The sequence below is a fragment of the Mesitornis unicolor genome, unplaced genomic scaffold (assembly GCF_000695765.1).
Source record: "Mesitornis unicolor isolate BGI_N332 unplaced genomic scaffold, ASM69576v1 scaffold4540, whole genome shotgun sequence".
Classification (NCBI taxonomy): Eukaryota; Metazoa; Chordata; class Aves; order Mesitornithiformes; family Mesitornithidae; genus Mesitornis; species Mesitornis unicolor.
Window position 1 is genome coordinate 8,536 of NW_010156132.1, and position 14,619 is coordinate 23,154.

The 14,619-nt window shown below is 45.0% G+C and overlaps 1 protein-coding gene across 1 annotated transcript; it reads left to right on the top strand.

Annotated features, from left to right (window-relative positions):
- Positions 1 to 160: 160 nt before the first annotated feature.
- LOC104537203 (tumor necrosis factor ligand superfamily member 15-like) lies at positions 161 to 12,801 on the top strand. The gene is made up of 4 exons (XM_010180052.1): positions 161 to 361; positions 7,004 to 7,055; positions 7,689 to 7,736; positions 12,374 to 12,801. Exons 1-4 carry the CDS (start codon positions 161 to 163, stop codon positions 12,799 to 12,801), a joined length of 729 nt encoding a protein of 242 aa, XP_010178354.1.
- The last annotated feature ends 1,818 nt before the right edge of the window (positions 12,802 to 14,619 follow it).

The following is a 14,619-nucleotide window of genomic DNA, read 5'->3' on the forward strand; positions in this document are numbered from 1 at the left end:
GCATTCCTTGGGAGGGAGGGTGTGTGTGCGTCGGTGCCTTCCCACACTCAGGGCAGCTCTTATTTAATGGGGGTCTCCATGCAGGGCAGACGCCAGAAGAGATTTTGCCGTTGCCGGTTCCCATCCAGGAACAGCAGCCGCTCGCATACCAAGCACCGGCATGGACCGTGTGGTCGAGATAACCCTGGAGGAAGCGGCGGCTCCTGGGAGCAACCAAGCCTCTAGGATGCACATCAGGGAGGATCTGAGGAGGATACGGTGTGCGGTGCTGCTGTGCCTGCTCTCCGTGGTGGTCCTGGCACTGCCCACTGCCTACCTGCTGCTTGGGAACTTTAGAGCCCCCAGCTCCTGCGTCAGCCAGGTAAGAGACCAACGGCCGATTTCTGTCCTGCCACACTGCCAGGAGGAGTGCGCCGCGTCCCGCATCTCCAGGGTTGGGTTTGTTTGGGTTTTATTCTTTTAACCAGTTTCTCATGTTTAAGGGAACACGAGGAACTCGCTGTTACATTCCTTCTTCCTTATGCAGAGCGAATCTGCCTGGGATAAATCTTATTATTGTTTGGTCTTTTTAACTAATGGCTTCCGTTCCTCTTGTCTTAATTTCACTAATGTCACAGTGTAATGCACAGTTTTAAAACTTTTATAGATGTGCTGCAAGAAATGCTTAAGAAAAATTGCTAGTTGGTAGAAATCTGTGTATCTTCAATGATTTCAGCCGGATTTTGGCACTATGGCTCATTTTCCTCTTTTCTTTCGGGTTAACTCTGAGACTTCCCCTTCCAGTGTCCTATTTCAGCAAACATCTGCTGACTGTGTTGCTGATGTCAGTGGGTCAGTGCCTATCACCAGGCCGCTATAGCTGTCATATATTATTAACACAAACTCCTGCAGAGATATGATTTGAGACAATTAAGGCATCTGACCCTGAATTCCACTTCCCATTTTTTTACTCCCTATCAAAACTTTCTCTAAATCCAGGGATCTTCTCAGATCTTTTCCTCTGACAGATGGCTAAATTCACTTTACTGCTCGCAATACCAGCTTACTGGTGTGGCTCCTTCTACTGCTCTTCTATCCCACTCTACTCCTCCCTATGCCAGACTGCAAATAAGTGCCTATTTCACTTGACTATTAATTGGACAGGACCACCCCATGCTAGAAGGATGCATATAAGTCTGAGGAATTACAGTTTGAATTTTAGCTTCAGGTCTGAAATTCCCCATCTAATTAGCCGGCTTGTTATACACTCACTCAAGAACAGCAAAAGAAAACGGTGTTAGTAAGCGGCCTTGAAGGCAGATTTCTAACCTCTCACATATTTAGCGCCTGCGGATGTTTATGGAGCATGACAGTGGCACCACGCGTGTGCTCTTGGCTGCTCAGAGCCATGCCAGGTTCCGTGGGAGCTCTGGTCTGCGCAGCCGCATCTTGCACCCAAGCGATGCTGGCTTCTGGGTGCAGCATCTTCTGCATTATTGGGTTATGCCTTCTTGCCCAGCTGAAAGGAGACACAGCAGCCCTGCACAGGACCTCAGGGCATTAAATCTGCCAACATCTTGTATGTGTATTACTGCACTGACCCTGTTACTGGTATTTAGGCCAGCCAGAGTGCGTGGACATGGAGCAAAGAGCCTCCTTGGACAGTCTTAGGTGTATTGCTTTTGGTTTGTGTCCTACAAAGTTGCACAGAGCAGAACAGTTTGGCTCTTGAAACAGTCTTAAAGTGAATTAATGACAAAATGTGAGCCAATTTGGCTGGACTAATGTGTTTCTGGCTGTTGACCCTGTTGGCAAAGTTAGCAGAGAAAAGTATTTCTGTGAGTGGATTTGATTTCTTAAGAGAAAAAGCACAACGCAAGCCATGAGATTTACTCTGGAGTGGGCTACGCTAGTGTGTGTTTCCATGCACATGCACCGAGTAATGAGTGTGTAGTATTCCCACAGTGATGTCATGAGGTTATCAGATGAGTTACAGCCTCTCTGAGTCCCAGAGAGGAAGAGAAACATCGCCTGGCTGGCCAGCTGCCCGCTGCCTTCCTGCCAAGCCCAGGGGGTGGAGCACCTCACTGAGGTTCAACTGCGTTTTCTGAATTTTTCATTCACTCTGTGGGTGACTGACTGTATCTGAGTGCAGATGGGTGGATTTGCCTGCCTGTGTAGCTTGAGTTAATTCCCCAAAGAGCTGTGTCATGAGCTGAGCCCATGAGCTCAGTCCTGCAGCTCAGCATGAGACGGCTGTTTCAGTCCATGGGAACGTCTCTGCATATAAAGGCTCTCCGAAAAAATGTCTTTTTGCATCTCCTTCTGCATTTGAAGTGTCAGAACTGGACTACTAAAGGATGCCTTCCTCCCATGCCCCGTTGATAGCACACGTCAGGAGGACTAGGTTGGGACCAGCCATTTGTGTCAGAGCTCTCTGTGGCACTGGTTTTGGGGTGCGGATGCCCTGTTCATACTGGGATCATACTGGGTGCCAGTTTACACCAGAGGTGTGTTCGCTCACTGACCCTGGGAGTTCTCTCGTTGCCTCAGGACCAGAGCTCAGCCCACACATGGCAGATTATCAACTTCTTATGCACTGGGGACAGTCCTGGGAGCAGGGAGGGAGTTGGCAGCTGAGCAAGTGAGAAGCAGATGTAGTAAATTCCTGAGCCAGTCCTTCCTGGAGCAAGGAGGAGGAGAAAGAGGGGAGGTTTGTGCAACAGGGGTGTGTCTCTTTGATTTGCCTGCAGGGTGAGGCAGTTTGCTCACCTCAGCTTCTGTGTGAATGCACGTGGTGTTGCATTCTGCTGCTGAAGGGATGCAAACTGGCCTTTCCTCTGCGAATGTCCCTTTCAGGAAAAAGCAGGGCAAGTTATGTCATTATAGCAACATGTAGGAGCCACCAGTTCTCTCTCTTTCATGGTATAATGTGTCTTGCATGAATAATTCAAGTCTAATGGTGATTTCCCTGGACATCTTCCAGGCTCACTGTGCTGCTTCCCTTTTGGAAATAGAAATCACTTTCTTTTGTGCTTCAACACAGAGCAAGGTGAGAAAATAGGGTTCTTTAAGCAATAATACATGGCTGATGTTATTAGCAGGAAATCTATAAAAGTCTCTTGTGGTGGCTTTCCAGAAGGAGGGCCAGGACTGTCATGCATCCTTCCCAAAAGGAAGCCAAGTTTCAGTCTGAGTGTGCAAATCTACTGAGGAAACGGCACAACAGCCAAGAGAGCATCCCTGGCTACCTTAGCAACCACTCAGCTAGTCTAGTACAGCAGAGCATCAATTCCTGCGTCCTGGAGGTGCTGGTACTTGGGTTTATTTTTGTGGCACCATTGGTGTGGCAGGATCACAAGCAGCATAAGGGAAAATTCCAAAATCTGTCCAAAGGGTTGCACATGAACCTGTGTGCCATGTCAGCCTTGTGATGGAGAAGGGAGCTGCTGCAGTAAAGGTGGGACTAGCAGCTCCACCTGGATCTCGTCCAAAAGGATGAAGCCAGGAGCAAAGCTGAGGTGAGGACTGCCAGAACATGCAGATGTGCAGAGCCAGAAGCCCCAGTGGTGTGTCCAAATGGGAAAGAGAAACTGAAATGGCTTCCTGATTTGTCAGGATGGAGAAATGCCTATGGAGGAGTAGTGAGCATTGCACCTAGGCCTGGGTACATGGGATTCCCCTTCCAAAATCCAGCAGCAGTGAAACTCCTGCCTGGCCTTTGCTGCTTGATGCACATGGTCCTTGTGGTCAAAACAGCCAGTGAGCACATGGCCTGGGTGTGTGCTTACTCTGAGCACTACAGCTCAGCCAAAATCATCCCATTGGGACCAGTTTTTACTGGCACAGGCCTCTATCAAAAATGCCAAGCCTAGGCCATGCAGCATCTCTGGAGCTCAGAAAAACGAGGGTGTACGAAGCGTGTATGACCTGCAGAGACCCTGTCTGTAAAATAGTGTTTTCTGCTAAAAACGGAGCAGATGGAGGTGCTGAGGCTATTTTGCTTATCCATCTCTGCCTGCGATGTCAAGTTGCTTTCCTCATGCAGAAATGGATTGCACTTCCTGTTGGATACCCCCATCCCTTTCAGAGGTGCAAGAGGCAAAGCTTGTGAACAGAGGATGTTCAAGCCCTTATTTTCGGCTTTAGCAACATATAGATAGAAATGCAGTGGGACCTTTGGGCATTCTTGGTACCAAAACAGTATAGAAGTGCTTTGCATACCACAGTCGTCAGGGTAATTAGAGCTGGCTATCCGAGACATCTTTTGTCTGCAAGTAAGCTGTAAGGTGGGATATTTAATATAACTCAGTGCTGGTAACAGTCTCTCACCAATAACCAAAGGGAAAATTGAAGCCGTGCTGTGAACTTTTCAGAATCACAGTTAAGTGAGAAAAAGAGAGAAAAACACTAGTTACATAAATGATCTCTCTATTGTCTCATGCTGTTTAGGTCTTCCTCACCACCTCATCTACACCATCAATGTACAGCAGCTGTGCCTACTTAGGACAGATATTACTAATACCTGGCCACTATGTAGCATTGATTAGTGCTAAACTATTTTCTGTAAGAGGTTTAGATTTGTATCCTTATCAAACAGCAAAATTATGGAAAAAAATATTTTCCAAACAACAGGATAATTCCACGCCTTGCAGCACCCTGCTCTGTCTTCTGTACCACATTGTCCTTTAATATCCATGAATGCAGCTCCTGAACGTGGAGTTTCCATCTGGCCTTTTCTGGAAACAAATAAATGGAGGTTGCATAAAAAGCTTCTTCCCAGTTTTAAGTCAAAACCATTTTGTTATTTTTTATCAGGAAACAGAATTCTTCTTGACATCCTCACTTTCTCATCATCTCTGCTTGTATTGCAACATCCGAGTTTATATAAAGCATTTCAGCAGAAGCTAGGTGTTAAATATGTAAACAGTCCCACTGAATTTACATGATTAAATGTAGGTTTAAGATTGATTTGTAGGTCATTGCAGTACTTAGCATCGTTAGAAAATATGTCACTTGATATGTAGGAAGTGTCACATAAAATAATGGAGTAAAATACACTCATATATATGCATCTACACCTGGCCAAAAGCAGGGGGGAGTGTTTGATGGAAATCCTCCACACTGATCTTCTGCTTCCCACCAGGGGAAGGACAAAGTCACCTGGCTATGACTCTGTGTCACATCAAAAGTACGGTCATGTTTTGACACCGCAGCAAGCAGACAAGACCTTGGATAAAGTTATTAGTCATAATGAAAGGCCCAAACATCTAATTGACAGCACACCACCATTTTTCTCTGTCAGCCACATGCTGAGCTTTCACACCACCATCTCTTCTAGATAACACTTCCTGCAGAGCAGCAGAATCCTATGACTGGGCTGTATGTGTGTGCACAGGTGGAGAAGGGAGAAAAAAAGTCATTTTCCTTGCAGTTTTCCTTTTGCATTTTTTTCCAACGCATCAGAGACACTACTTTATAAATGAGGGTTTTCTGCAGGAGTACATGGATGTTTACTGCTAGTGAAACATTAAAATACCTTTGGGTTTACTAGAGTAGCTAGCAGTCCCCAAATACAGGTAGCCTGATACTTCTTCCACAAACACTCTCCTTCCCCTGGTCAACACAAATTGTCTATTTTCTACTTCTCCTGCAGTATTTGAAGTTTTGCAAGACAGAGACACCAGTAGATAGCTTCAGCAGCTACATGCTAATACTCTTTCAGCTTGTTTATCAAGCAACGTGCATTAAATCCTTAGCTGCAAACTGATCAGTGGCAGTTTATTCAATGTATTTATGGTAGCTGTCCATAAAACACACCACACCACACCAGCGTTCCTCTGACAAATGTGCGATAGGGCTTCCTGACAGCCCTAAGAGTCACCCAGGCTGCCTGCTTTCTTCGTCCACACTGTTGGCATAGACCTGCAGTGAACTGTGCCCTAGGGATAGCATGTGGGATACTCCTTACACCTCAGGGAGGACAAATCCAACGTCAGCACCCCGCAACATCCTCCCTTTGAGGCCTATACTGCTTTGCAGGTTGTGAAAGGCCCGGCACCTGGCAAGAATCCACCGGCCATGCCCAGGTGTGATTCAGAAGGACCAGCCCTCATAGGCACGTGGCAGGTAGACAGCAACATCCCTTTGAACTGCTCGACCTAAACGTCAGAACCTCTTGGCACGGCCCAGAGCCATGCCCTGCTGCCATGCAAACACATGTTGGCACAAGGGTGTGTTGTGAACATGCTGGTGTTTGGCTCAGGGACCAAGCAGAGGTGAATCACTCACCCTGCCTTCCCTCAGTGCAGCAAGCCGCAGAGCTCACCCGCTGCAGTCTGTGCTCTCAGACCTGCTCAGCTCCTTTCCCTTTCCCAATGGGGCAACCCAACATCCAAGCCAGACCTAAGTAACAGGCTGACAGTCTGCAACAACACAGATGCAAAGAGAAAAGCAGGTGAAACAGCAGCTCTGTGGCTGATACACCTCGGTTAGTCCTTTTGCTGGCATGATGGTTGTACTGAGTGTTTGCAAAGGCTCAGACCTTCTGCGTTTTGAGGCAGGGAAGAATGACTCGCATTGCTGTTTGCTCTGCACAGACTGGGGGACAGGAGCATGTCTAAGCAGCAGAGGTGCTCTGGCAGTGCTGGACAGAGGCACTATTACACGGGAGGCTCAGTGGTGGCTGGTCCACACTGGCCACTCCACCAGTCCTCCCCTCGTCATGCCAAGGGCTTGTCCAGTCTCTGAACAAGACTGGAGTTTAACCCAGACACCACCACAGGATCCCAGGTCCTGTCCTTGGTGCCTTTTCTGGGATGTAGCAGTTTCAAACAAACAGCAGAAAACTCTTGCAATGAGGCAAAGACCTGTCAGGGCTTGTCTGTTTACATAAAAGCTCTAGCTGAGGACAATAGTATTACTGTAGCATATTCTGTTTTGGGGATAATGAAAACCAAACCCCCTGCAGAGGTACTGCATGCTCTGGAGCCCCAAGCTAACTGCTCTCAAATCTCTCCTGCAGGTCACAGAAGAGAGGGGCGCTCACTTTCTGAAGCAGCGGGCAGCAGAAGCTGGTAAGTTTTCCAGTTGTTTCCCCCATCCCCAACACCTTTGCTTACTGAGGCTTTGCAATCACTGCCACAGCACCCTGCTGCCAAACGCCTCCCGACCTGCCCTCCCTCCCCTCCAACCACCCAAATCCTTCCCAAGCCAAACAAGCCAGGGCAGATGGAGGCAAATCTGGGCAACAAGATGCAGGGAAGTAACTGGGTCACAGCAAATATTCGAGCATTTCTAACCCCAGGGCTGTGCAAGCTCACTTCTTCTGGTGCAGGCACAGCCCTTCCCAGCAGCTCTTTGAGGTCAGTATAACTCCTCGAAAATGACAAAGCATGGATTTGAGACCCCATGCACAACACACCTCCAGTAATTTAAGACATGGCCACGATGTGTCCTGTGACACTGCAGCAGGCCTGGCAAGCTCCATCATTTGCAAAGGAGTTTTGTAACAACCTCAACAATGTCAATAAACAGTCATATACTTTTTCAATATACTCATATACTGAGTCAACTCCTGACTCAAACACATACAGAAATGGAAATGGGCTGTACACATTTCCTCAGCAGCTTCAATCCCCATTCACATCTCAACAACTTGAATAGCAGCAAACGACCTTACACGCTTCTCTTTTCATTTTTCCCCTTAGCTACAGATACACTTTCCAGTGCGGAAAAGCCACGAGCGCACCTGACAGGTAATGCTTGTTCAAAAATGAAACGTTTCCCATGGGTATTACAGCAGATGCAATAATCTTAGTTTCTATGGGTCTGACAGGATCAGGTGTTGCAGGAAACATGGGGAAAATAATCATCAGCTTTGCCTTGTCTACCATGACAGGTTTCCTACAGTCTGTGTTTGTAGAAAAGGGCACATGAAGGAGTTTGCACAGAATTTTCTCCTTGCAGCTTTTCCAAGCTTCACAAAAACTCACCTACGGTGTTAAACCAAATCAGTATTTCAGGACTGATGTCTTTCCCAGCATAGTTTACTTTCCCTAACCCACAAGCTCCTTCCTAATGCACATCCTTGGTCTCACCTGCTTTCGTACGCAGGTTGTCAGAGCTGCAACACTGACCTGTCCTTGTTCAAAATCACATCTTTGCTTAAGTGCAATTTGGCAAGAGCAAAAGGACCATGACTGCCAGTGTAAGTCTGTTTCTCCTGAGACCCCCCCCATGGCAGAAAGACCCAGGGGCTCCTGGTGCAGCCAACTCAGAAAAGCAGCCAAAGTACAGCTCCACTAATGGGAACTTCCCTGGGTCCAACAAAAGTCCAGTTGTCACAGGGAAGCACCCAACAATTTTTTTCAAATTTCCTCGGGTCTCTCATTTGCAAAAATTCCTTCACCCTCATTCCTGAGCAGTCTCCCTTGGATGGTGCCCATCCTCTTCAGCCTGCCTTTCAGGCCAGTCTCCGCTGGCCATAGCAAGGAGCAGGAAAATGAAAATACTATGGGTATTTTATAGGTCTTTTTCTGTGCAAAAAGGCTGCATCCAGGTTGCTGTGCCACATAGCCATCAGGGAATATAATTTCCATATTTCTATGAACTTCTCTTTGATCTTCTTTTAACCCAAGCATATTTTTGGTGCTATAGCCTATGGCAATGAGTTCCCAAGCTTAATGGTGTATCATAATCAGAAAATATTTCCTGTTATTTTAAACTTGCTGCATAATAGCCTCTTGGGTGTCACCTCTTCTCAGAAACCATGACTCGTGCTTAGAAATAATTATTCTTCAGATCTTTCTTACATTCACCCATCTCAGGTACCTTTTTCAAAGTAAAGGTGGTAGACTACAAACTCTCACTTGTAGGAAATCTCTCCCAGATCTCTATTCTCTCTGTGTTTTTTAGGGACATACATTGTGAAGGTGAGAGCAGAGGAGAAAAAGAAATGAGAACCAGCCACAGTACTTTCATGGGAATACACAGCTGAATTAGCAGTCATAGAATGACTCAATGTTTTGGTCCCTGTTCCTTTATGATGAATTTTCCACCTGCTCTTGGCCTTTTTAACACACACTGAGCACTTTGAGCTTATCCAAACTGGCATTGAGATCTCCTCTCCCAAGGTGGCTATAGCTAGTGAAGAATAGCACAGTCCACATGAATACCTAGCCCTGACTTTTCTCCATCTCCATTCTCTCCTGTGCCTTAATGTATATTTGATGCTGACTGCAGTGTGTTGTGCCATCTCCTCTCTCTGACATATTTGGTTGCGCTTTGTCTCAAGATGCAGACCAATGCCTATTCCTTCTTGTCACCAGCCTGCGGCACGGCTGCATGTACTATTCTGCAGAAATCAAGTACCTGGCTCACACTTATCATGCTGCAATGGTATTTGAGTGCTCCACTAAACCACAGTAGAGCATCACTTTCTGGTTCCACTTGATTGTTTGAAGTAATGGCCTTTTAAGGTCATTTTAATGGTAGTTATTAAACTCCCAGGGCATTATATTGAACAACAGAGACTCTACAGAGATGGGGCTTTGCAGTACGTGCTGTACAAAGACTTTACTACAACAAGAGACTCAGGCTCTAATCTCTTGCTGAGACCAGGAGGCTGGCTTCAGAGTATGTTCAGTGTCAGGCTCTCACATTGTGAGGTCTAAGAGCCGCAGAAACATTCCAAGTTCAGCAACATGCCACAAATTGTACCCAAAGCTGCCAAGCCACTGGGGTTCTCCACCAAGGGACTAAACCAACAGGGATTTTGAGAAAGGAAAAGTAATTTCACATGTAAGAAATGCCAAAAATTTATGGTGGATGGGAAAGTTGATGGAACTGTAACAATGATCCCTTATTAAAAGCAGATTTTATTTAACTCAAGGATATAATAGGTATATTTGCAGGAAGCATAGCTCCATATATTTATGAAATAAATAAATGACAGGTATGAAGTACAACTGATGCTAGAAAGGAAGCTATACTGTATTCAAAGGCCCTTGAATATGAATTTTTCCTCCTGACCTGTATTGAAAGCATGGGAAAAATTAGTTAACTTCAAAAAAGAGAGCATTAATAGAGTAGACTTTAACCTAAAATGGAGGTTATAGCTGTAAAAATTAGAGTTGCCTAATTCTAGAAGTTATGAAATCATGTACTTCATCTGAGACATCTGTTAGTTATAAAAAACTTTGAAGAATTGAGTGTCATTGACTTTTTAAATGCGTCATTATGTACAGAAAAGAATATTTCACATGCAGCTTGCCATCAATTTTCCCTCAAAATTCCCAAGATGGAAAAAAAAGCCCAGAAGATTTCTTGGGAATATTCTGATCTTTTCTAGTCCTTCCCATCTTAAACAAGTTTACATCTGCAACCAACTGATCTCTGGGAGGTATTACTCCAAGCTGCTGTAAACATTAGAGTGACCCAAATGCTACTTTAGTTTTATGCCAGTTCTCAGACCAGTCCCAAGACACCCAAGAGGTAGATGAGGAAGAAGGCAGACCATGAAAACTTTCACTTTCTTTTATTCCTCTCTCCCTGTATCAGGCAAAGCTCCATTGGCTTTAAGCCTCACAGTCCCTATAATGCTTCAACAATTTTGCTTGGCTTGCTATCATAATCCCTGTCTATCGTTATCCCACACAGAAATACTCTCCTCATGTACTTTACCTCCTGGGGAAATATAAAGATTTGACAGTTCAGCAGCACTGACAGGCACGCTGAAAAAAAGCCATTATTTTTTTGTGCTACTCGGAGAATATGCAAGAAATTGCACTCCTAACACCTTCTCGTCTCCTTGTGGATTATTTATTGCTAGAAAAGAGAGGGAAACGGATGCCACTGGGAGCTGAGCACTTTAGTTTTTCTGAATCTCATTTCACCCAAGATAAACCTAATGGTTATTGCCAGGAGAATTTCAAAGCTTTCCTTTTCCTGCAATTCAGTTTGCCTCCCTGCCCACGTACACACACCTTTTCCGCAAATACTGAATCAAAATCAACTTTAAACATTAACTCAAGCTCATGAAAAAGGTCTAATTTCCTGGAAAGCACCTGCCTCAGTCTTTCTCAGTATTTGACATTAACTTTCCGGGTTCATTTTAATACTTGACAATCTTAATGTTTTTTATCCTCTTCCTTTTCACTGCCTCAGCTGCTGTTTTACTACAACAATTTTTGTAGCACTCAGGAAAGAGCAGAAAAAATGCTTTTGCTTCCTTGCAGAAAAATGAATAAGTATTAGGACTTGCTCTCCTGGCTGTCGTGTGAGAGAAATTAAAATAGTGGAGGAGAGGAGAAGGGAATAAGGCAGCAGTTCCCCGATTCTTCCCCTGAGACCCCTGCAGCTTGGGGAGCATCCTTGGCTTGGCTCAGAGTAAAGCTGGAGTCTAGATTCGAGCTCTGCTTGTCATCAATTAACAAAAAGACTGGGAAAAAGTCTGGAGGAAAGCTGAGGCTAACACCAAGCTTAGTGCTTTGTTCCAGCAAGGCATCTTGAAAGAAAATTGAGATAAAAATGGTTTTGATTATAATATGTTTTCTTGGAATTGGGCCTCTTCAAGCACAGTGGCATCTTCTGAGTTTTTTTGTAAAACCAGATGACACTGGTAAACCAAAGGCAATTCTACAGGGAAAGATTTCATCATGAACACTGAGGAAGAAAAGCTTGACACAAGGGCTAGCAAACCCTAACATTCTGCAGAAGCAACCTGGCAGGAAGAGATGTTCAAGTGTCTCAGTGCTTGGTTATAGATCATGCTGATTCTTGCGAAACTTTTGCAAGTGCAGCAGTGCCTGTCTAAGAAACATAGCTGTAGTCCATCACTACTGAAGATGGAGCAATATTTCTTATTGCTGTCCCGAATCATCAGGTACAGGCATGGTACTCGTGTGTACAACTGCCCCAGCACTGGTTTCACTTAAGGACAAGTTTTTTACTCTGTAAATAGGTAAGATAGCACTCCAGACCTGCAGGTTAAAGCTGTCTGCGTTGCTCTACAGTGCCATAACACTCAGCCTTTAGGAAGGACGATCCCATCACTCATGATCTGGCCCACAACCAGGACATCCAGTGGCAGCACAGCCCTTCAGGCAGCCTGCACTGGCCAAGGTCTTCCAAAAGCATCCTTGGCTTTCACTCACAATTGCTTAGATGTAAACAATCTATGAACACTCTCCAAAAATATCACTGGACATTTGGCCTGCAGCCAATTCAATTCAGTTTTCAAGCTGTAAAATGAGAACATTTCTTGTCCTGGCATTTTGTTTACCTTATTTAAATTGCTTGCCCTTTGGAGTAGAGATCTTGCCTTGTATCCAGCAGCATACCCCTAGATATAGCAAACTAACCCGCCTCTTCTCCCTCTCTCTTCCTCCCGCAGTGAAGAAACAAGATGTCATCAACACCGTGGGAAACCATCTGCCCATCCTGCAGTGGGAAGACAAGCGAGGCTTGGCCTTTACCAAGAACAACCTGAGTTATTACAGCAACGCACTGGTGATACCTGTGTCTGGGGATTACTATGTCTATGCTCAGGTCACTTTCCGAGGGCACATTGGAAGCTACAATAAAACAAGTTCTGTCACTGAGGTCATCACCAAAGTCACTGACAGTTACCCTGAGCCCACCCAGCTGCTGACTGGCACTAAGACCCTCAGTGTTAAGGGGAACAGCTGGTTCCAGCCCATTTATCTGGGTGCTGTGGTCTCCTTAGAAGTAGGAGACAAGCTAATGGTCAACGTTAGCGACATCAAGCTGGTGGATTACACTAAGGAGCACAAAACTTTCTTTGGTGCCTTTTTACTGTAGAACTCTGGCAGCAGCTGGTGGGGGCTTCTCGTCAGGGCCCTGGTGTGACCTCACTGGACCTTGGCTTTATGAGTGTGCATTGGGGTGTGATCTCTGTGCTGTTATCAGTCTTCTGTACTGTCACTCCCTTGCAGCTCCTTGCAGCCTTAAATTAAGGGTTAGGGAAAGCTGAAGCCATGTGGTGAATGGAAACAAACCAAAACCAACCAACTAAAAAAAGAAAAAGAAACAAAGTGAAAGTCATATTGGACGGAAAAAATGTATCTTTGAAAACAAAAACAGAGTTCTTCAAAACTTTGTAAACTAGGGAGAGGCAGTTTATGCCTGTGGGTAGAAATACTGATCTTGAATATTGCAGCTAATCTACATCACTAATTCCACCTCCAATGTCCAATTTCCTCAACTCCAAAAAAGTGTTTTGAACTTTCTCCAGCACGTCCAGTATAGTTTTGCATGAGTCTTCTTCAGATTCTTGGTTCTAAAAGGTAATTATTTTTCATCATTTCCTTACAAATAGTTTTGCTCAGTACTTTGCTCTAACATAAAGCTTAGATTAACCATTAACTGCCTAATTAATCCCTTCCAACTTCCCTGTAAAGTAGATTAAAGTTGTATCATGTGTTTTGCAGAAGCTACTTGATTTATTTTTATTTTTTTTTTGCAAAAAATTGTTTACAGTTCTTTAGGTCAATATACAGCCTCAAAACTTTATGTAAAATTTCTAGAGAACACACAAACACTTTCTGTTTCAACATGAAAGTGGTACTTCCCTGTCAGGTCCTAACATTAGGAGAACAGAAAGGACAAGGCAGAGAGAAACACGCAGCAAAATCTTCCACAATTTTAAATCAACCACTGAAATTTTGAGAGAAAACCTCTGCAACATTTTGCTTTCCATTATGTTTAATGCAAAGCAAGTGCTACTAAAGAAATCACTGTCTTGGTGCTCCCACTTGCAACCACTGCCAATGCTGCAGCGGTTCTCTAACCACAAGGGACTCCCCAGCCTTTCCCTGGGCAAAGGCTAGCAACAAGAAGTCCGTATACAAGGTCAAAAGATGCAAAGACACAATCACGGCATGCCATGGCCAGTTGTAGAGCTAAGGAATGTTTAGCTTCCTACCTTGCACTTATTTATTTTCATAGACTTTACTGTTTCTCAGAGAAATTCCCTAGCTTTCCTCCTCTTCCCACTATAAATACATCACTGACAATGACTCAAGTCTTGTTCACATAGATTTGCACTTTACACTCTTAACTGCCAGGAGGTCTTACACTTAAGAACCTACTACCCAGCCCTCCTGCAATGCCTAGGTTTCATTCTCTGCAACTCTTTCTCCTTCCTGCCTCATCTCATTGGATTTCCTCCAGTTTCCACTTCTTGGCTAGAAGTGACAGCAAGGCTTGATTGCCTAGCTAATGTTTCCACTCAAAGCCATTGTGGGGCCCAAAAGCACACTGTTAGTGTCAGGAAAACACAGAAGCTGAGGGATATGTAGTTCTGGGGATTTGAGCTCGCTCTGAAGAGCTCTGAAGAGAGCTCAAATGGGCAGAGAAGTTCTCTGGTGGAGACTGCCCAGCCACAAAAGACCATGTGCGATATTGCAACCCAACCAGCAGTGAGACCAGGCTGCTCTGTCCGCAGCAAGCCTCTTCCAAGCAGGAGACAATTAATAGCTATATAAAGATCTGATTGAGCTGAGAAGGAAAGGTCAGTAGCAAAGCTGGAGCATAGAGAAAGGTCAATGCAGACTGGGAATGAAAGGAGGAGAGGAACAGAGTAGGACACGGGAGACAGTCAACACCAGGATCTCTCTT